We start from the raw sequence: 23,196 nt of genomic DNA on the forward strand, positions 1-23,196 counted from the left end.
CAGCGGCTGGCGCCAAACGGGCCGGCACAGGTGATCCAAATCAGTCATCATGACACATGAAGCTCATTACTAGGGAGTTGATTTGATTGTCCACCATTTTGCTGCTAAGAGTACCCCCATAACCTTGTGAACGGCTGGGCCCCCAAAAACTGTTAGGAAAAAGGGTGCCGGTTCCTCGCTTTGAGTCTCCGTAAGTTGTATTATTCCTTGTGCTTTGTAGTACTGTGGAACCTCGGTTTTCGAACGCCTCTCAGTTCGAACAAATCGGAGTCCGACCAAAAATTTCGAGAAATTCTTGCTTCGCTGTTCGGTCAAAAAATCGGAGTTCGAACGCCGGTGCTGCGTACGCTAGGATGCGATGCTGAGCGGCGTATGGGTGTAGATAGCTCTTTTCCTGACCAACTGTTATCGCGTGCGGACGTGCTTCGTTTTGCTTTCGCTTTTAATATAGGGTTTTCGCCCCTAATTATGCCTCTGAAGAAAGTCAGTGCAAGCAGCAAAGTTGCTACAGGTGAAAAAAGAAAAGTAGTGTGTACAACTATTGCATTTAAGAAAGAAATAATAGCAAAATATGAAGGAGGTCGTCCACCTGCGCCTTTTGCTGACCACCACATAGGTAAGAAATCCTATTCATAAATCTTTTCTCTATTCTTTTTTTTATTTTTACACCTTCATATTAGCGTAATCTTTCGTACGGAAGATTACGATAACGCGAACGTACGATTAGCCTGGGTTAGCTTTATGTTTACGTTAAACATTCAAGGTAAACATTCAGGGTATTGGAACAGAGCCCCCTTTCCAATGAACCGCTCAGCACTTGTTGTGGAGACCCGGGTGCTAAATGACTTGTAAACGACCTGATTTTTTTTATTTTTACACATTCATGTTAGCGTAATCTTTCGTACGGAAGATTACGCTAACGCGAATGTATGATTAGCCTGGGTTAGCTTCATGTTTACGTTCATGGTAAACATTCAGGGTGTTGGAACGGATTATGTTCGAGAACCGAGGTTCCACTGTACTCATTTTCTATAGCACTACACAACAGCAACATCTAGTGGTCAAATATAACACAGTGTCTCTTTAAGTTGTATGTCAGCTCATACTATGTCTGCTGCCTCCAGCTTGTGAGAAGTCTAAAAAGATACCATCCGGCTCGGAGTGCAGCATTTCCGGAACGTGTTGCGTCTCTGAACTGGACGACTGGCTGGGAGCAGAGTTGATCTCCTGGCCTAGAACTCTGGGGGAGTCGGACTCAGGAGACCTTAGGATCTCTGAGCTCTGGCTTGACGTACCTGTATACAGAACAGCCAGTGCAGTCTTTGCAATCAATATTGCAGACAGTGTTGGGCGCAATACTAAAAGAAAAAAGTAACGAGTTACCTTTACGAGCTACTTCGTTTTTAAAGTCATTCCATCACTCACTTGATTACTACAAAAGTAGCACCTTATTCTAAAAGTAACTTGTCACAAAATATCTTATATACTCGCATTAAAGCAGACCAAACTGTCTAAAAATAGCCACAAAATATAAGAATCACAAGAAAATGTGTATACCAACCTGTGTAAGCGGCAAAGCCTTCATGTTTATTGTGTAATCTTGAGAGCTTTCAAACACTGAGAAACTCCATGTCTATTTTGTCTATAGGTTTCAAACAACTTGAATAATTCCTTCTCTATTGCTGAGTAATGTCCAAGCCGGTTTGTTTTTTCCCCAGGCATGGAGTATTGCAAAAAATAATTTCACAAATAAAAAATACAGAAATTTCGAACACTTTTAATGTAATTTCTGTGCTTACGTTTGCCCTATTGATTTCCCGTGGGTTTGTCTTTTGTTAAAAAAAAACACACACCCTCCCCATGCGCCGCCTACAATTCAATGGCACATGGTGACGCACAACCAAATTTGTGCATTAATGCTAAGCCCCTGATTTCAATATTTTGTTTTAGAGTTGTAAACACAACTTAAATGCAAATACGAACTGGCTGTGCTGGTGAAAAACATCAAAGCGTACAGGGAGTGCAGCTTGCTGTGTTTTACGGAAATGTCGCTCACGTCTAGCATCCCGGACGCTAACGTGGAGCTACGGAGCTACCCTGCTTTAGCGCTGTTAGGGCAGACAGAGACACAAATGCCTGCGGGAAGCGGAGAGGAGCTGGACTCGCTATCTACGTGAACACGAAGTGGTGTAACCCTGGGCACAAAGATTTCCGTCTGCTGCAGAGGCGTCGAACTTTTGGCCTAGCCTGTGACGTCATCCACTCCGCTGTTGCTAAACTAAAACACAGCACCATCCTGTTAATCTGTTAATAAACGACAAAAGGATACTGTTGGAAGTGTGAATTTCCCTACGGGGATGAATAAAGTATCTATCTTTTTGGTAGGGAGAATATCAGTAGGGAGAAATTCATGTACTCTGTGCTTGAGACAGTGTCACTTTGACTGTGTTGAGTTGTACTTAGTTAGGCCATATAAACATGACAATTCCAGTGTGATGCTGGCGGACTAATGTTTCATTAATCCGTCCTGAGCGAGTGAAGGTAGCAATTGGGTGGTATTGAAAATCGTTTTATTTTGTAACACTTTACTCCCAACACTGATTGCAGATGTATCATCCTACCTGAGTAGTCAGGGCTCGGTTTGGCCACGGGGGCATTCTCCTCCAGGCAGGATGTCATCTCTGACACAGAGTGGCGCCTGATACCTAAACTGGCTCCTGCATTCGAGTCCGCATCATCCTCCACTAAGGGGGTCAGTATGGGAACGTTGTAGCTCTTAGAACGAACCACTGGGTTCTTAACTGCAGTAGGGTTTCCCAACCTGAAGCCATGCAGACACTTTTCTGATAAAGAACGAGAAATCAAATGAATAGAATGTTTTAAGGTGTCCTGTGGCAACCACACACCTAGCAGGCAGGAAGAACAGTGCTGATTAGACAAACCATCTGGGGAATATAACCCTCGAGTCCCGAGGTAAGGCGAGACCACCTTTTGGATGAGGCACTCCAGGCGTATGTAGTCATTTGTGACACCTTTGGACTCATGGACACCCTGCATCAAACACACAGGTATATTCAAGGTTTTTTTTTCGCATTCTCATGTAACGGGTGTAATAATAACTTTTGTTTTATTGAAATCCCTGCTGAAATATGTGAATAGTTTTTGGTAAGTGTCCTGCAATGATGAGTCCAACAGTGCCACCTGCTGGTATGGGGTAGGGTTTGTTTTGGCTTTTGACATGTGACCGGAAGGCGGGTTTTTTTTGGCAGTCCACACAGCGAGCTGCCAATGGTAAGACACATCTTTTGGTGCTCCACAAAAAAAAAAAAAAAAAAGTAAATTTTAAACATTATAACCACAGCTGACAAATCTTTCAAGATGCACAGTAATGTGATTGATGTTGTCAAGCTGTTTGGATTTATTTTCGTTTTGTTTCTTTTGTGCTAAAATGTTAATTCCCCTTGTAGAGATCAAAGAGATCAAAGCCAGCAGAGAAGCTAATGTTGTGACTCATTTAATCTGCAGGTAAATTGTACCTGTTTTTATACTCATTATTGTTCTTATTTCTATTTTCTCATATATTTATAAAAAGGATGATGTTGGTTAAAATTCAGACTAAAGAAAAATATTTTGAATTCATTGTAAACGTTAAAAAAAACCCTATACGATCTCTTGTTAAAAGTATGTTGTTAAAATTTATGTAAAAATGTATTGTGATATTCTAAAATGTATTTCATGTAAACAGGGTTGGGTGGGGTTACTTTAACTGGATTACTTTCAGTTACTTTTGGATTACTCCAATACCACATATGCTAATAAAGGACAAAAGAAACTAAATATGAATACAATGATGACTCACAACACGTGGTAAGCTTTCTCTCCTGGCTTTGATCTCTTTGATCTCCGGCAAAACTAACATAAAATGCGACAGAAACAAAATGAAAATAAAACCCAACAGCTTGCCACCATAATTTTTGCCGTTCCATGTATTCCGTTACTCCCCAAGCCTGCACAAAATGTAGTCATTTTATTCATATTTAGTTTCTTTTGTCTTTTATTAGCATTTTTGGTATTGGAGTAATCCAAAAGTAATTGAAAGCAATCCAGTTAAAGTAACCCTACCCAACCCTTCATGTAAATTGAAAAGAAAGCTCTTTGATATGCTTTGGGCAGTCTACAGAGCGAGCTGCCAACGAGATCAAAGAGATCAAAGCCAGCAGAGAAGCTAAACACGTGTTGTGACTCATTTCATTTGCAGAAACTGTAATAAAAACCTCATCATCCAGTCCAGCGTGAATGTGGATCTTTGGTGGGACAGGTACACCGCGGTTACATTCAAACTTCAATAACGTTTTCTCAATATTTTACTTTTTGAGCTCAGGGGAGGCAAAGAGACACAGAGCCTGCCTTTACAAGTGCTTAAGGTCAAGTCAGTGGGCCCTAGCATCAAAGCCACATGAGAGCAGCAGAACGGCTTGACAGACACAGATTGGCGTCGCACTGTCTGAACGAGGGGGAAATACTTGTGGATGAAAGACTCTCAAAGCTTTGTCTGTTTTTACTTTAGCATGAGCAAATGATGGGTGTAAAATGCTCTTTGAGAAGAGAAAATTCCCTTAAAGCTAATACTCAAAAACAGGTACCGTATTTTCCGCACTATAAGGCGCACCTAAAAGCCTTTATTTTTTTCAAAAGCTGACCATGCGCCTTAAAATACAGTGCGCCTTATTTATGGATCAATATTAAGTCGCAAAGTTTTCCAACTAACTTGCAGCCGCCGACTAGATTTTCCCCCGAACGCCAAGTAATCCGCGGTGTATGCTGGGATTTATTTACCGGCGTTTCATTGGCTAACCAATGTGTCAATCATCATTTGAATCGATCACTATTGGCTAAAGTTATTCAGAGGTAAAGGGGGCGGATCCTTTTTATCATTTACAGGCTGGCATAGGCTAAAGCGGCAAAACAAAGCCTGCAATTGGCCGAAAAAGATGTGTCAATCATCAGTTGAATCGATCACTATTGGCTAAAGTTATTCGGAGGTAAAGGGGGCGGATCCTTTTTATCATTTACAGGCTGGCATAGGCTAAAGCGGCAAAACAAAGCTTGCAATTGGCCGAAAAAGATGAATGTGAATCACACGTTGGGTTGACGTCATAGAGAAAGCATTTTTTACTATTCTGTATTTGTAAATATTTTATTCTCCTGGATTTACTACACTCACGGATATAAGAGGACCATGGTTGCACATTATTATTGAACACAACGACTTCGGTGAGCTACTCCGGCTATATATTTTCCCTGTATCATGTTTCAGACTGAACTCGATGTTTCTGTGATAAGCGGTGCAGATAATGGATGGAATGGGGTGTCTATTTTTAAATTAAACTCAATTCCAAGTGTTTATTGTCATATGTACAGTAAAGTTGCGAGCGAAAAAGAAAATAGAAACTAAGGAATGGTTGGTATTTCTTGAAGACTTTAACCTTCCGAATGATATTTGGAACGATGCATTTGAGTGACATCGTACGGACACCGCATCCGCACGTGTCTATGACACGTATTTGCTTCTTTGCAAGCTTTCGGAATGTTAAGGGGGTAATAAGTTGGACTGAACTATCTGACTGTTTTGTCCGTGTTCCTATTGTAGCGCCTTATAATCCGGTGCGTCTTATGTATGTCAAATATAGTACCAAAAACTATTTTTTCGGGGTGCGCCCTATAACCCGGTGCGCCTTATAGTGCGGAAAATACGGTAATTTTCAAAAAACAATGTCAAGTCAAGTCCACCTGAGGTAATCCCCCTTCCAGGATGACCAGGCTGCAATGAATGTTGCAATAACAAATAATACACAGAGATTTTCAGCAAGAAATCCAGGTCATTCATAAGTCATAGAATAGAAGTGTGTTTTAAGCCTGGATTTAAACAGTTCCACTGAGGTTGCGGATCGAATCTCAGGGGGAAGAGCATTCAACAGCACCGGGGTCCGAATGGAGAACGCTCTCGAACAATGTCATTGTGATTTAAAATAAATACGAGAAATGGACATGATCAGGAGTGTGTGCGTGTCAAGTTGTGAAGTGACTCGGTGGAACAAATTTGAGATAGATACAAAACAAAGGAACATTATTTATGTGTCTTTATTTTTGTTTACAAATCTAACATGGATCCAAAGACTTCTGTTTACTACTACATGTGTGTAATGTTAATTTTCTTACTAATGATATTTTTTTCCCCATTTTAAGGTAATTTGTTATGTTTTTATCCATCCATCCATCCATCCATTATCTGCACCGCTTATCCTCAGTAGGGTCGCGGGGATGCTGGAGCCCATCCCATCTATCTTCGGGCAGTGGGCAGGGGACACCCTGAGCTGGTTGCCAGCCAGTCACAGGACACACAGGAATAGACAACTCACTCGCTCATTCACACCTAAGGAAAATTAACCTGACATGCATGTTTTTGGAATGTGGGAGGAAACTGGAGTGCCAGAGGAAACCCACGCAAGCACAGGGAGAACATGCAAACTCCACACAGGAGGTTTGATCTCACAACCTCAGAACTGTGCCGCCATGCTGCCCTTATGTTTTTATGCATGTTCAAAATGAATTAAAATTCAAAGTAAAATCCATATATCAAACACACAATAAGGCGGTAGAGTGCTCGTCTAGGGATCAAGAGGTCGCAGGTTTGATTCCTGGCTCTTCCGTGTTATATGTCAAAGTGTCCTTGTCCCCAATAAGCAGGTAGGCGCCTTGCATGGCCGACTCCCTATTGGTGTGTGAGTGAATGGGTAAGTGTGAAACACATTGTAAAGCACTTTACTATTAGGAAAACAATTCAAAATTCCATCCATGCACCCATCTGCCCCACTTATCCTCAGTAGGGTCGCGGGAGTGCTGGAGCCCATCCCAGCTATGTTTGGGCAGTAGGCAGGGGACACCCCGAACTTGTTGCTAGCCAGCGCACTCACTTGCTCATTTACACCTAGGAACAATTCAGACCAGCCAACTAACCTGAGATGCATGTTTTTGGAATTGGGGAGGAAACCCGAGTGCCCGGAAGAAACCCACGCAAGCACGGGAAGAACATGCAAACTTTGCACAGGAAGGTTGGTAGCTGGACTTGATCCCATGACCTCAGAACTGTACCAAGGAGGCTCTAACCACTCATCCCGCCGTGCCACCCCATTTCAAATTCTGTCCATCCATTATCTGCATTGCTTATCCTCAGTAGGGTCACGGGGTGGTGGAGCCCATCCCAGCTGTCTTCAGGCAGTGGGCAGGGGACACACTGAACTGGTTGCCAGCCAATCACAGGGCACACAGAGACAGACAAATCACTCGCTCATTCACACCCCGGGACCATTGAAACCGTCCATTTAACCTGACATGCATGTTTCTGGAATGTGGGAGGAAACCGCAGTGCCCGGAAGAAACCCATGCAGGCATGGGGAGAACATGCAAACTCCACACTGGGAGGCTGCCGTAGCTGGAATTGAACCCTGAACCTCCGCACCTAGGGGCTGCGCGCCATCCCATTATAATAAAATGTAGCTCATTGAATTCTGCATGCTGTCTCCTCAGGCTAACTCAAGAGGTCATGGGAAGAGGGCCGTGTTCACACTGGGATGACTTCCTGTGAGACGGCTTTTTCACCAGATATCGGGTTTTTCCAGTGTGCTTGAGTTTGTGTGCATGAAAGCTGACCTGAAGAATGAGTAGCATTTGTATGATGGAGGGCGGAACTCGAGCACGGGGGCGCGATAGAGCTTCATCCAGCTTCAGGTTCAAGGTGATGATATTCCGGAAGTGGAGCAGGGCCAGTTGACGCACCGATGGCTCCTTTCCCTGGGGACGCAACATACCATGCTTATATAAAATGCTTAAATGCCTGTAGCTTTGAGCACAAATTTTAAAACATTTTTGAGAGGGGGAAATAAGAATATCTAAAGCAGTGGTTCTCAACTTGTCTGACTTTGGGACCCAGAGAGAGATGGAGAGTGAGAGAAAAAAGGAGGAAGAGAGAGTGAGAGTGAGAGAGACCTTGAGAAATTGAGAGAGAGACCTTGAGAACGTGAGAGAGAGAGAGACCTTGAGAAAGTGAGAGGGACCAAGAGAGATAGAGAGACCTTGAGAAAGTGAGAGGGACCAAGAGAGAGAGAGACAGAGAGAGAGAGAGACCTTGTTAAAGTGACCCACCAAGTACAAGCCATGATAGAATAGAATATACCTTTATTGTCATTGTTACAACATGGGAAATATTGTGACAACGAAATTGGACGTGGTACTCCAGTTCCGCATTTTACAGAGAGGATATAAGGAAAACAAAGAGATAAAGGAACAAAGAAGATGTTTGTACTGTCCTTGTTGTATAGGCTTTGTTTTCCTCCAGAAGGGGGTGTATGAGGGGGTGAGGGACAGACAGAGATGGGCGGATCCAACTAGATGTTTTATCTTACTGTACACACGGTCCAGTGGTTTTTTTCCCCTAATTGCTCAGTCCACGTATTGAATGGATTTGGGAAGTACAGTCCTTAAGCATGCCCGATTAAAGTCGCCGGCGACGATAAAAGTTCCGTCGGGTGTGTAAGCTGCTGTTTATTGATAGCATCAGGCAGGAGATTTAGCGCTATGCTAACGTTAGCATCCGGTGGAACGTAAACAGCAAGCACAATGACCACAGTTAGCTCTCTCGGTAGATAGAAGGGTCTACACGATACGGCTAGAAACTCTATATCGAGTGAGCAGTGTGTGTCAATGATTTGGCTGTTATTGTTATAATCCAAATTCAGAAAAGATTTCTACTTCTCAAATGCATTAAATGAAAGGATTGTTCAATTTGAACCAGAGATAGAAAATATTTACATTCAAGGAAAAACAGCAAAATCAAAACCACTTCAAATATTAATAAGTCGAGCCAAGTCATGGTTATTTGTATAGCCCTTTATCACAAGGAGTCTCAAAGGGCTGCACAGACCACAGATTATTGCAAACAAACTATTATTACCATTACCATTATATACCATCCCCTGATCTAAAACCTACATGAAGGCAAGGGACCTCAGAAACCTCAACATGAGGGAACATGAAGAAACCTTGAGAAGGGACCGCGCAGGATTGTTGGAATAGGATGTTGTAATAACAAATAATACACAGATTTTGTCAACATGAAATATAGCTCATTCATAAGCTATAGAATAGAAGTGTGTTTTAAGTTTATATTTAAATATTTCCACTGAGGTTGTAGATCGAATATCAGGGGTAAGAGCATTCCACAGCACCGGGGCCCGAATGGAGAACGCTCTCGAACCTGCGGATCTCTTCTTGGCTCTCTTTTTCTTTCTTCATCCTGCCCTCTCTCCTTTTCCCTCCCTCTTTCTCTTATTTCTTTATCTCTTTTTCTTTCTCTTTAATCTACTAGTCCGGCCCTCGACAGAATGTTTGTTCTATCGTGTGGCCCCCTAAATTAAAATGAGTTTGACACCCCTGATTTAAAGTGTCTACTAAATTATAAACTTTTCAAATAGAAATGTAGCAAACCAAAACTCCAATAATTGTATTCTATTTAAAATAATTTCGGATTAAAATATACTAGATGTTACATATGCAGGAGAGAACAACAAAAAATGATGCAGTGGTGTTGTTCTCCGACCTGCACAGGACAGAAGATGGCTTGCAGCATGGACAGTACATCGCAGAAAAAGAAGTCCCAGGTGTCGGCAAGTGAGTCCAGCAATTTCTGACCTGTGATGGCAAACCAAACATTGTCACTTCCTGTGCAGCACATATAAAGGTAACACATTTACCACAATAAAGGTGACTTTTCAAAAGGCTGCAATAATGCTCCGTGTTCTCCCAGCTCAAGTATTAACTAGATATCAAGGAGTTTAGTCAATAATTATTTCCTTACGTCACACTAAGATAAAGTTTGACTGCTCCACAGTGATTGGAATGTTAGCCAATAAAGCAAGTTTATTACTCAGTGTTTTGGAACCTTTTTCAGCCAAGATGGCTTTTTTTCATCGAAAAAGAGAAAGAAAAAAAAATAGAAATAAGACAATGATTAAAAACAGCAATGTTTTGTGCAATATTTTTACTTTAGGTTTTCTAGTGCAATCCTAAACAGAGGCATTAATCAAAATAAGTCGATTCATATCACGGGCGCTCCCCTACTTGAGACCATTTGAGTTACAAAAAAACGGTAGATACGATCATTTTTTTCGGGATGTCGAGAAAAATATTCGGACATTTCTGTAAGTTGGATTTTGGCCCGCTAAAGGATTGAATCCAGCCCGCGAGACAACGCTGAGGGAAGCGCAAGAGAAAAACAAGCTGCAGGTTGAAATAGGTCCACTTGATGTTACCAAAGCCAGGTTCCTCTCACAAAGACACTGTAGTTGTATTTCTCTCTCTCTCTCTCTCTCTCTCTCTCTCTCTCTCTTCCTCCCTTTTCATCTCACTCACCATCCCTCTCTCTTTTATTCTCTCTCCCTTTTTTTTTCTTTGTTCTTCTTCGTCTCTTTCTCTCTCTGTCTTTTTACCTTCTTTTGCTCTCTCTTCCTTTTTTCCATTTCTCCCTTTTCTCTCTCTCTCTTGCTTTCCCCTTCTCCCTTTCTACCCTTCTCTCTTTCTCTCCTCTTTTCTCCGCTTCACTCTTTCAATTAATTTTTGGATTTCTTACTTTCTCACTCTTTCTTTTCCCCTTGCTCACTATTTCTCTTTTTATCCTTTTTGTTTCTCTCTCTCTCTCTCTCTCACTCACTTACTCTTTCTGTTTTTTCTTTCTCCTCAATCTACTAGAATAGAATAGAATAGAATAGAATAGAATAGAATAGAATATACCTTTATTGTCATTGTTACAAAATGGGTTAACATATTGTGACAACGAAATTGGGTCCGGCCCCCGAGAGAATGTTTGTTCTATTGTGAGTTTTTATCTATTATCTGAGGTTTTCCTTGCAAGTGCAAAATCCATTGATGTCTTCTCTCCTTATTTTGAGTGTCTACGAAACTTGAAACTTCTAATATTACATGTTTTTTTGCAAAGATAAAATAAGCCATTTCCTACAGCACACTGGACAAGATCTCACAGCACACTAGCGTCCCCTGAGGCACTGATTGAAAAACAATGCATTTGCCAAAGGTTTGAGGTTTTACCTTCATAGAAGTGAATCTTGTCGCGCAGTATGACCATGCCTTTGGTAAGCAGCTGATTTTGAAGGTACTCTGTGAAGAAGGATCCAAGCTCTGTCTTCAGAAGCTGCCTATAACATTGTATGAACACGCATTATGAATTTGGGTATTTTCCTTTGTATGTGAGTAATCAATTCTGAGCAAGCCGCAGCAGCAGGTCTAGGAACGTGACACCAATGCAGTGTTCTCGTTTGCCCGCGTCCCTGCGTCCTAGACGCATCATTTTTGCTGGGGACGCATAGTGTCAAATCAACGTGCATCCCCGGGACGCAACTTTTTGGACACAAAATTGTCATTATTACCCGATTACTTTTTTTTTTAACAAAGATTTACCGCACTCCAAACTTTTCGTCAGGCAGATCCGCCATTGTTGTTTTGGTCTCGCGGTTCGAATTTTCGTCTGCACGCCGATCTCGGCAAACGAGATCTCGTTGCTTCGGGATGACTTCATTGTTGTGGTGGTTGTCGTCGAGTGAAGGTGAAGGTTAAGTATGCCTCCGAAAAAACAGTTAGTATTAGGTGAAATTCAACATCAAATTGGTTCTTCAGTGTCAGTAATAAGTCGAAACCCAATGCAGAAAGTGATAACAACGGCAATAATTTCCGCACGAAAAAACGGCGGAGAAATTCTTCGCAAGATCGCGGAGGCAAGGAAAACACGTGTGTTGAAGCGAACGATTCGACAAAAGAAAATAAACAAGAATACTCCTTGCAAGAAAAGGACTTTTCTGCCAAAATGGACTAAATTATATTCCTGGTGACGCTATGTGGAGGATGATAATGGATTGGACCTTGAGAAGGCATTACAACTGTGGCGGGACAGCAAACCACGAAGAATATAAGAACTGAAAAATCTGAAGTGATAACTGCATTGTATTACCAACTAACTGTGATGATTAAAACTGCATGAACATATAGACTAATATTTCTGCAATATTATTTTGTATAATGTCCAATATTTTTGTGAACTGAAAAACCTGAAGTGATAACTGCTTTGTATTACCAATTAACTATGATGATTGAAAATGAATGAAAATATAGATTAATATACCATATTTTCCGCACTTTGAGGCGCACCTAAAAGTCCGCTGTGTATGCTGGGATTTATATACCGGCGTTTCATTTCCTAACCAATGTGTCAATCATCATTTGAATCAGTCACTATTGGCTAACGTTATTCGGAGGTAAAGGGGGCGGATCCTTTTTATCATTTACAGGTTTGCATAGGCTAAAGGGGCGAAACAAAGCCTGCAATTGGCCGAAAAAGATGAATGTGAATCACAAATTGGGTTGCACTACGGCATAGAGAAAACATTTTTTTACTATTCTGTATTTTTAAATATTTTACTCTCCTGGATTTACTACACTCACGGTTTTAAGAAGACCATGGTTACGTATCATCATTTAACGTGATGGCTGCAAGAGAACTTAGGTGAGCTATGCGGCTTTATATTTTCCCGGTATCTTGTTTTAGAACGATCTTGATGTTTCTGAGATGAGTCTATTTTTAAACTAAATTCAATTCAAAGTGTTTATTGTCATATGCGCAGTAAAGAACCCCGTTTCCCTGCACAATCAAATTCTTACTTTGCTGTCCACACAGTTGCCAGCAAAAAATAAAATGGAAACTAAGAAATGTTTGGCATTTCTTGAATCCAAGACTTTAACCTTCCGAATGATATGTGGAACGATGCATTTGAGTGATTGTTGACATCGTACAGACACTGTTTCCGCACAAGTCTAAGACACGTATTTGCTTCTTTGCAAGCTTTCGGAATGTTAAGGGGGTAATAAGTTGGACCGAACTATCTGACCGTTTTGTCGACGTTCCCATTGTAGCGCCTTATAATCCGGTGCGCCTTATGTATGGAAAATATAGGACCAAAAACTATTTTTTGGGGGTGCACCCTATAACCCGGTGCGCCTTATAGTATAATACGGTAACTATTTCAGCAATATTATTTTGTATAATGTACAATATTGTTGTGAACTGAAAAATCTTGAAGTGATAACTGATTTGTATTACCAATAAACTGTGATGATTAAAACTGAATGAATATATAGATTTATATGATATATTTGTCGCCGATTTACAATTTCAACCTAGATAACACTAAATTATGGGGACCCATAGATCTCTGTTGGGACCCATAGATTTTTGAGCATGCGAGTCCCCGGGACTCATCACTATTCAGAGGTAAAATGAACACTGCCACTGATGTGCTCGTTGCTGACAAAAAAAAACAAAGCAACACACCTGACTCCTTCGTTGAGAGTGAAGAGCTCATTTTCAGCCAAGTCTTTCTTCTGGAACACGGAGATGACTGCATTCTGAATACTGAGGAGACAAAATGAACAAGAAACGAGATTTTTTTGAGGCCTTATAGATGTGATGGAACATATTAAGAGTGATGAGAAAAAGAGCCAGAGGGGCAGGAAAAGAGGGAGAATGTGGTAATACTTTGGTCCATGATGTGCTTCTTTTCATGTCATGGACAATGGCAGCACTCAAAACAGCTTCTTCATGCTCCGGGCAAGCACAGCAAGAGTAGAGTGGGGAAAATGAGCTCAAGTTAAAGAAACAGAGTGCTACTTCCAAACCTGTTCCAGGTGGCGTTGGCCCCCGCACTTCTCTGATGGGTTCCTCGGTCCCTGCTGCTCTCGTCCACCAGACCCACCTTCTCCACTAGTGCTCCAGATGGTGATTTGGGTTGCGAGAGGTCAGTCAAGCTCAAAGAGGAGCCGCTGGCCAGCTTCAACCTGTGATGGATACTCCTCGAGATCCAGAAAGGAGAAACACACACATAGAAGATAAGTATGGCCAAGAATATCAAATGTGTGAACATCCTGTTTTTTCTGCCTCTCTCTTCTGAAACCATCATGTTCAAAGCCCTGGTCCACACCCAGGTTGTCAAACTTTCTCCTGTGATGGCCACTTAACTTTTCCTTTCTCTGACGAGTGTGAGGATTGCATCCATCCATTATCTTGACCGCTTATCCTCAGTAGGCTCCCGGGGGTGCTGGAGCCCATCCCAGCTATCTTCAGGCAGTGGGCAGGGGACACCCTGAACTGGTTGCCAGCCAGTCGCAGGGCACACAGGGACAGACAATTCACTCGCTTATTCAGACCTAGGGACAATTTGGACTGGCCAATTAACCTGAAATGGATGTTTTGGAAAATGGAAGAAACCCACGCAGGCACGGGGAGTACATGCAAACTCCACATGGGGAGGGTGCGGTGGCTGGACTTAAACCCTGGACCTCTGCACCGTGGGGCTGCTCGCTAACCACCCATCCACTGTGCCCCGTAAAAATGTATCGTTTTCCAGAAAACTACAAATAACCCCTCTGGATTCTTCACAGGACAAAAATAAATAATAAAAAATTCTATAAAATAGATAACAACCAAATAACACTTTCTGGGTTCTACATAGAAAAAAGTCCACAGAGCAAAAAAAAAAATAGATGATTTGCGAAATGGCAGTTGATTTTATCTCATATCCCTATTTTTAGTCAGGGTACCAGAGATGAATCTCCTTATCATTGTGCATTTCACGTGTTGCAATGTCAATAAATTCTTCAATTATATTCTAAGCATTGCCGGATTTATTGTCATTGTAACAAGGGTTGGGTAGGGTTACTTTCACTTGATTACTTTCAATTACTTTTGGATTACTCCAATACCAAACCTGCTAATAAAAGACAAAAGAAATTAAATATGAATAAAATTATGACTCACAACACGTGGTAAGCTTTCTCTCCTGGCTTTGATCTCTTTGATCCCCGGCAAAACTAACATAAAATGCGACAGAAACAAAATGAAAATAAATCCAAACAGCTTGCCAACATCATTTTTGCAGTTCCATGTATTCCGTTACTCCCCAAGCCGGCACAAAATGTAGTCATTTTATTCATATTTAGTTTCTTTTGTCTTTTATTAGCATATTTGGTATTGGAGTAATCCAAAAGTAATTGAAAGTAATCAAGTTAAAGTAACCCTACCCAACCCTGATTGTAACATGTTAAATGCATAACGAAATTAACGCTCATCTCTGGTACCGTGACCATCAATAGTGTAATAATGAGATCAAACCCAATGCCTTTTCCTGTGTCATCTACACCACTTGTAGTCCTGTACTAAGGGTTTGGCTGCATTTGCACTGATCGCTGCTTGGCCCTGTGGCTAGGACCTTGACTCAGCCTCTTGACTGGGAGCAAGTGTCTCGGCCTCTTGGCTTTGTAGTGTATTATGATTTGACCGGTAATGGATAATGGATAATTGATAAAGAATATAGAACAATAAACCTCTACAAAATCCCCCCCTCTCTCACCGCTGTGACCTGGGTTCCCGTAAATGCAAAAAAAGTTTGGGACCCCTGCTCTAAGGGTCCAATGCGAGTCCTTGTCCTCATACGTTTCCTAGTTGACAAGTTGACCAAGGTATGTCCCATGGTTCCAATCTTTTCACGTTTTCAGCGATTTCCTTCAAACACAAAGTACTCATTTTGTTCATTATCACCATTATTATTATTTATGGGAGATGAGAAATTCCCCTGCATCCCTGCCTCGCCACTATCCCTTTAACACGCGGTCACGGTAGACGACCATGTGAGCTTTTGTGCAGGGCCCAACAAAAGAAGCCTTTGAGGTTGAAGCTCAGCCAAGATGTAGAGCAGAATTTCCAAGTGACACGATTGTCCTCTTTTGGCAATCCCATCTGTTGATTGGTGGATAAAAACACACTCTACTGGATTGGTCATCACTCCACCGCTGGCAGATAAGAATTTTTATGGCATCGGCTCATTATTGGAACCGCTTTCAATTGAGAGAATGTGTTCTGCCTAATTAGTAAAACAAAGGAGGATGATGGAGATTTGTTCATGAATGAAAACGCCAATGAGGTCATTCAGTACAATGAATGTGTACAAACAACAACATAACCCAGGGGTAGGGAACCTATGGCTCGGGAGCCATATATGGCTCTTTTCATGAGTACATATGGCTCCGAAATAAAATGTAACTATTGCACATCTCTTCGTGGCGTTCCAAAGTCAAAAAGATTTCATCCCGATTTTGGTCCATATACAGCCGAAGCAACTTAATGCAGAAGTTTGATAAGAAACCATTTAAACTGATAAATAAAAACGCTGGCAAACGACTTTGATTGGGTGAGCAGTACAGGTGGGCGGATCCCTGCACACAGCGCAAGGCACTTCCGTCTCTCTCTCTCGCTCAGTGCAGCCTACACCGAAAGTGAATATGACAATATGCTTATCGTTTGCAGTAATTTGTGACATTTTTACAAAAGAACTCTGCGTGCACATTGTTTTGAAACTGTTATTGAGGACAAATTTCATGGAAAAAAATTGCCTCAACCCTCTTAACTGGAGGTGGAAGACAAATTGTGAATGGCACATTTACATTGATTTGGGACACAGGACTTGGCGTTATTATCATTTCATACATTTGATTAAATCATCAAATGACACACAGTGAAATAAAATGTGCTGAAGTATTAACTTTTGTCTAGATAGCGTGTTTGGCAGTTTTTTTCAATTTTGTCTGAAAATATATGATGTGGCTCTCTCAATTTCTTTTTAAAATATTTTTTGCTTTTGTGGCTCTTTGGGTCAAAAAGGTTCCTGATCCCTGACATAACTGGTCTCGGTTAAGCAAGCGGTTCTACTGGACTTGAGCAGGAGGATTCGGATTTCTTTAGACATAGCTTGAAACAACAGACCTGTATATCACACCGTGGTTTGCAGAAAATTGCATGCGACTTTAAATGGTTAAAACTCCAAGAAATTGGGGAAAATAAAAGGAAAATATTACTTTTTTTCTGATTTGATCGTAATTCTCGAATAAAAATGGTTCCTGAATTGTTGTAATTGCTACCGAAAATCGATTTTAACATTGAGGATGTTTACGCTTATGAATAACATGTGAAAGCGAATGGTGGGAGAATTTCATTATTTTTACGATATGTAAGGAAGACAATTGCTTGCCGATGGCCTTTCGCCGCAGTTTCTGAAGTCCTTGGGTTTCAAATAAAGTGTTGGGATGAACTTTGGCCTACCGGCACATTTAACTTTAACTTTTCATGTTTATTTGTGACTCCCTTAATCACAAAGAGTCTCAAAGGGCTGCACAGACCACAAATTATTGCTATATACAGACTATTATTACACCATTCCCTGATCTAAAACCTACATGAGGGCAAGGAAAAACTCAACAACCTCAGAATGAGTCAAGTCATGTTTATTTGTGACGCCCTTAATCACGAGGAGTCTCAAAGGGATGCGCAGACCACAGATTATTACAAACCACAGACTATTATGACACCATCCCCTGATCTAAAACCTACATGAGGGCAAGAAAAAACTCAAAAACCTCAAGTCAAATAAAGCCATGTTTATTTGCGCACCCCTTTAATCACAAGGAGTCTCAAAGGGCTGCACAGACTACAGATTATTGCAAACCACAGACTATTACTACACCATCCCCTGATCTAAAACCTACATGAGGGCAAGGACAAACTCAAAAACCTCAACATGAAGAAAATGAAGAAACCTTGAGAAGGGACCGCACATGAGGTAATGCCCCTTCCAGGATGACCAGGCTGCAATAACAAATTATAAAGTTTTAAGCTTGGATTTAAACATTTCCACTGAGGTTGCAGATCGAATCTCAGGGGGAAGAGCATTCCACAGCACCGGGGCCCGAATGGAGAACGCTCTCGAACCTGCGGATCTCTTCTTGGCTCTTGGGATCACAAGTACCAGGAAGAACGCTTATTGTTTGGGAAGTCGAAAAGTATTCAGGTGAAATGTGAATGAAATTAGGTTCCCAGTGTATGTCATCTTTTTCCGGACTCCAATTTATTTTCCCTCAAAATTGATCAAGGATATGCCACTTCAAAGTAAAAATCCACATGATTACCACAGTATGGCGTGAAATGCTCATTGGTGTGTAAGACGGGATATCAATACTTCTGTAAAAAAATAAAAATACAAATGTGACCATAGATCTTACCTCCTGAAAGAGCCCTCACGTTCCATGTTCTAGTTTGGAGGTCTCCAAGAAGACCAAATCATTAATGGCGATGGCTCATCATCTGAACACAACATAAAAATAGATTTGGGCCATTACTGACGCTCCCCTACTTACGACCATTCGACTTGCGTAAAACGGTAGATACAAACATTTTTTCCGGGTGTCAAAAATATCCAGACATTACTGTAAGTTAGATTTTGTATCGTGTGCACCTTTATCAGAGTAAAGGACAGAACTGTAGTGCTTCTTTCCACCACTACTGGCGTGTGGCGCTGTGAGAGGTCACCCAGCATCCACCCCAAAGAAGAAAAATCTGCTTCCTCTTCCTAGTTTGTGTATAAACATTCCAAACGGTCTATACTATGTCTATAGGATCTCCAGTGAACTTTGACATTTTTATTGTTTAATATCTTCTGCATCCATTGAATATGGTTGTAAGGAAGAGGCCAGCCATTTCTTTTGAAACAAAAGTGGAATAAGAAAGCTTGATGCGGTGGAGAAAATGTTAGGATCGCTTTTTTCGGCCACTATCTACCACGGAGGAGGAAGTTGCCGAACTCTTGAAGCTCATCTTCCAAATGTAAGTTAAACTTAACTTTATTTATTTTTATAGAGCATATCATTTTATGAAATGTACATTTTTTTAGTACAAAACAATACAGGTACTGATGCAACTTACGAAGGAATTAAACTTCCGAACGATTGTTCTGACTTATATTGTAATTTACTGTTTCAATTTTCACCATCCGGAGCAGAAATTTCAAACTTGAATTACACGTCCCTTCTGATTTTTTGTTGGCCACTTTTTACCACGGAGGAGGACCTCTTGGAGCGCATCTCCCAAAAGTCAGTTAAACTTAACTTAATTATCTTTATAGAGCATATTTTTTATGAAATGTTTATTTTTTTAGTGCAAAACAATACAGGTACTTATACAAGCCTCAAACATACTTATATAAACCTTAAACATACATTCCATACAAAATATAGCACTGAAGCAATTCACGAACAAATCCAACTTACGATAAATGAAAGAAACACATTAATGACCTCTCTCCCTCTCTAGTTCTATCACTCTCTCTCTCTCTCTCTCTCTCCCTCCCTCCCTCTCTAGTTCTATCACTCTCTCCTTCTAACTCCCTCCCTCCCTCTCTGGTTCTATCACTCTCTCTCTCTCTCCCTCCCTCTCTAGTTCTATCTCTCTCTCTCACTCTCTCTCAACCTCCCTCTCTAGTTCTACCTCTCTCTCTCCCTCTCTGTCTCCCTCCCTCCCTCTCTAGTTCTATCTCTCTCTCCCTCTCTCCCTCCCTCCCTCTCTAGTTCTCTCTCTCCCGCTCTATATCTCTCTCTAAGGCAGCATCTCTATGAACAAATTAGCAATAACACAAGAAAAATGACAGCCACTTCATTACATACAATAAAGTAAACTAAGTTCGAATTGACCCTTGTTGTTTTTGAGCTGTGCCCCAAAAAAACACACTATGCCTGGAGAAAAAATAAATACAATTTCTTGGACAGTACTCAGAAATGGAGAAGGGGGTCCAGAGACAAAATGGATATGGAGTATTCGTTTGCAAGATCTCAAGATTGCACAAACCGAGAAAATATCAAGGGTTCGCAGTTTTCTTCTATTCTGTGTATTATATAGCTAATAAAAAGCAGTTTTAGGGGTCTTGTTTTATACGAGTTTGTACGGTAATTTGTAGCTAGATACCGTAAAATTCGGACTATAAGCCGCAACTTTTGCCCCAAGTTTTCACCCCTGCGGCTTATGCAATGATGCGGCTAATGTATGCTTTGTTTCTAACGGCTGCCCGTCGGTAATTATGTCGATTGGAGGGGGCATTCTCAAGTACAGAACATTACGTACATTTCTAACTTATTTGACTTTCTAACAATTTTGGCAAATGACCGATACCCGATACTGTATGTATCAGACATCTAAGACCATGTCCATAGAGGCATGATCAGATATCTAAGACCACGCCCATAGAGGCATTATCTGTTCAAGCATCCCTGGTCCATATAAAAAGAGAAACTGATCGATGGTTCGCTCTGGGGGCCTGCTCTGACCTTGCGCTCAGCACATGGGCCACACATTGAGATTCTACGGAGCACAAGACCAAATCTCTCCGCAACAAGTAAGAGGACGGTTTCAGATGTAACACCATGTTTACTGGTTCTTGGGAATGAGCATTTTTCTGTACATGGGAATCCCCGCAAATCGATTAGCATTATAGCGGGAAACTTTCTTTTTATGCTTGTAACTACCGGACTTTCGGTGGGCAAAAACTCCCATAATCTCCGGCGCCTTCCCCTTCCCTTTTTTCCCCTATAATGAATTCTCTGCGTTAATAAATTGTGTGTGTGCTATTTCAATCGGCCTGGATCATTGAATCCATTTTCTTGGGATTAGTAATTCATATCAGAACTCAAAAGGACTTAACGTAATAACATGTTTTATTTTTTTATCAGTGTAGGAAATTCTAGCATCCTTCAAAGAAAGAAAAAGATTTATGGTGGAGCACAAGCAACACCTTGAGGCAAATTCGTTTACTGATTGCAGTAAAGAATAATTCGTTTCAACCCTAATGGTTTTCAAAATAAAGCTAGAAAAATCCCGACACGGGTATCCTCCAGCAGAGTGATCGATGTTTCTCTGTTAGTATATTTTGAAAGGGTCATCCTATCTTGACATTACGTATTTTCGTGACTGGTGACATAGTGCAGACACATATTTGTCTGGTACATACGACTTGTCGTCAGGTGCAACTTATCTATTGAAGGATTTTATACATTTTACTATAAAGGATTTAATACGATTAAATACAAGTTACATTTATCGAGTAGAATGAAGATTTTCACTGAGTGAGCTTCAGGTCACGCCATTCCAAATGCGGAATGTTTTGGCTGGGGAATTTTGATAACAGAACTCTGACGAAGGACGTCAGGCATTGTTTTGATAAACGCTCGGGGATGTTTTGACCATTTCAGACATCGAGGCGAGGGGGTTTTCCTGGCACGCCCAAGGGAAGAGCCGGCACACCAGCTTGCTGAAAAAACGTGGGCCGGGGGGAGAAAAAAAAGAAGACAGAGAGAGGAGGCTTGACAGAGACACAAGCGACACTAATTCGGCTAATTCGATGTAGTTCACTTAGTTGAATTATTTACGAAATTAAATCTGCCTCCGTGTGAAAATGTCGGCTATTCTTTTCCGTCTTTTCCTATCAAGAAACGAGCACGCATTGTTAGGAGAATGTATGTTGTGATTGGTTAATGGAGTCAGATAATTAATTCGAACAATTTGGTAAAAGGTACATTTTAATATTTAATTCCTAACAGAACGTACAAATTTGTTTTTCCTTTAAAATAATATAATGGGTGCGGCTTAGAATCAGGTGCGCTCTATAGTGCAAATATTTAAGGATGGTTACTTTCAGAGTAACGCTACTTTTTGGTGTCAGTAATTTGGGTGCTAACTGAATTACTTATTAAATAAGTAATACTGTAAATAATTACTGTGCTTCAGTAATGGCCCAACTCTGGTTTCAAGGTCAAGTTGGTTAAACAACTAGATAAATATCACAATAGTTAATTAAAAGGCTTTACCAGAGCATATTTTAGTAGCAATTAGTTAACTTTATAAACAACAACACTCAAGTAATAAGAATGATGCTAATAAGTTAGCAGAAAAAATACATCACCTGCACGTTGAAGGGAATTGAGTTCCACAAGCTGTAGGATATTCTTTAGCGACATGAACGAATGTGGTTTAGAATTTTGAAGAGGACACTTACTTTTCAGAGATTCTTCGCTTCTTTCGCTTTATTTTTTCTATCCAAGAATTACTTTCAAGAATCGCATGGCGGTTGAAAAAAGTACGCTTGTCAAAGTGAGCGTGTGCGTGTGACGGGGAGTGCTGGTTAATCGGTGCGTGTGCGACAGAGATATGAGTCGCTCGCGAACGAACCGGATTTATGAGCTCTTTGAAGTGAGAGACGGGATCCTGGTAGCCCATCGAGGAGGAGCCTCGCTCAGTCTCTCTCAATTGTTTTTGTCACTTACACTCTTTTCTTTTTCTCTTTCTATCTTGTCCCACTTTCTCTTTCTCTTATTCACTTTATATGTCTCACACACTCTCTCTCCTTATCTGTCTTTTTTCTCTTTTCCCTTTATTTTCTTATCTCATGTTCTCTATCTCTTACTCTCCCCGTTTGCTTTTCTCTCTCTCTCACGCTTTCTCCCAATATCTTTCTATCTTTCTCCATCTGTTTTTTCTCTGCATATGTTTATTTTTCTCTCTCCATTTATCCATGTTTCTTTACCTCTCTTTTTTCCTTCCCTTCTCTCTCCCTCTCATTATCTTTCTCTCTTTTTATCACCCCTTTGGTCTCTTTTTCTCTCTGTCTTTCTCTGTGTTTCTCTTAGTTTCTGTTTATATATTTCTCCCTTTCCCCTCTTTTATTTTTCTTTAATTCTCACACTCTTTCCCTTTCTCCCCTTTTTTGATTGCTCTCTTTTTTTACTCTCTTTCTCACTGTATTTTTCTCTTGCTCTGTCACCCTCTCTCTCTCTGTCTCCTTTCATCTCATTATCAGTCTTTCTTCCTCTTTGTCAACTTTTTTCTCTTTTGCTCTATATCTTTATTTTCCTTTCTCTTTTTTCTTTAATTTATTTGTCTTTCCATCTCTCTTTCTCTCTCCCTCTCTCTCTTTCCCTCTCTCTCTAGTTCTATCACTCTCTCCCTTTCTCTCTCTCTCCCCCTCCCTCACTAATTCTATCACTTTCTCTCCCAACCCTCCCTGCCTCCCTGGTTCTATCACTCTCTCTATCTCTCTCCCCCTCCCGCCCTCTCTAGTTCTATCACTCTCTCTCTGTCTCTTGCTCTCTAGTTCTATCACTCTCTCGCTCTCTCTCTTTCTCTCTCTCTCTCCCTCCCTCTCCCTC

At 41.0% G+C, this 23,196-nt stretch overlaps 1 protein-coding gene across 3 annotated transcripts; it reads right to left on the reverse strand.

Annotated features, from left to right (window-relative positions):
• Positions 1 to 455: 455 nt before the first annotated feature.
• On the reverse strand, positions 456 to 22,183 carry prr5b (proline rich 5b (renal)). 3 transcript variants are annotated; one of them, XM_088347126.1, is made up of 10 exons: positions 22,047 to 22,183; positions 18,229 to 18,310; positions 13,798 to 13,971; positions 13,454 to 13,534; positions 11,161 to 11,267; positions 9,656 to 9,747; positions 7,711 to 7,851; positions 2,907 to 3,051; positions 2,622 to 2,843; positions 456 to 1,295 (listed from the first exon to the last, which is right to left on the reverse strand). In XM_088347126.1, the coding sequence occupies exons 2-10, from the start codon at positions 18,252 to 18,254 to the stop codon at positions 1,096 to 1,098; spliced, it is 1,188 nt and encodes a 395-aa protein (XP_088203252.1). In that variant the 5' UTR covers positions 18,255 to 18,310; positions 22,047 to 22,183; the 3' UTR covers positions 456 to 1,095. The 3 variants fall into 3 exon arrangements, with proteins under 3 accessions (XP_088203252.1, XP_088203253.1, XP_088203251.1); XM_088347127.1 differs by having other exon boundaries at positions 2,943 to 3,051; positions 13,798 to 13,979; positions 18,228 to 18,310; XM_088347125.1 differs by having other exon boundaries at positions 13,798 to 13,979; positions 18,228 to 18,310.
• Between the last annotated feature and the right edge of the window lie 1,013 nt (positions 22,184 to 23,196).

Source organism: Urocampus carinirostris, chromosome 11 (assembly GCF_059441175.1).
Source record: "Urocampus carinirostris isolate Australia breed hairy pipefish chromosome 11, RoL_Ucar_1.0, whole genome shotgun sequence".
Lineage (NCBI taxonomy): Eukaryota > Metazoa > Chordata > Actinopteri > Syngnathiformes > Syngnathidae > Urocampus > Urocampus carinirostris.

Bases quoted from the DNA above. Each gene is read 5' to 3' on its own strand.
- prr5b (XM_088347125.1), bottom strand. From the start codon at position 18,254: ATGGAACGTGAGGGCTCTTTCAGGAGG. The intron at 13,980-18,227 runs TAAGATCTATGG...TCTCCTTTCTGG, and splicing joins GTGAGGGCTCTTTCAGGAGG to ATCTCGAGGAGTATCCATCA. The intron at 11,268-13,453 runs GTGTGTTGCTTT...ACAATGTTATAG, and splicing joins ACTCTCAACGAAGGAGTCAG to GCAGCTTCTGAAGACAGAGC.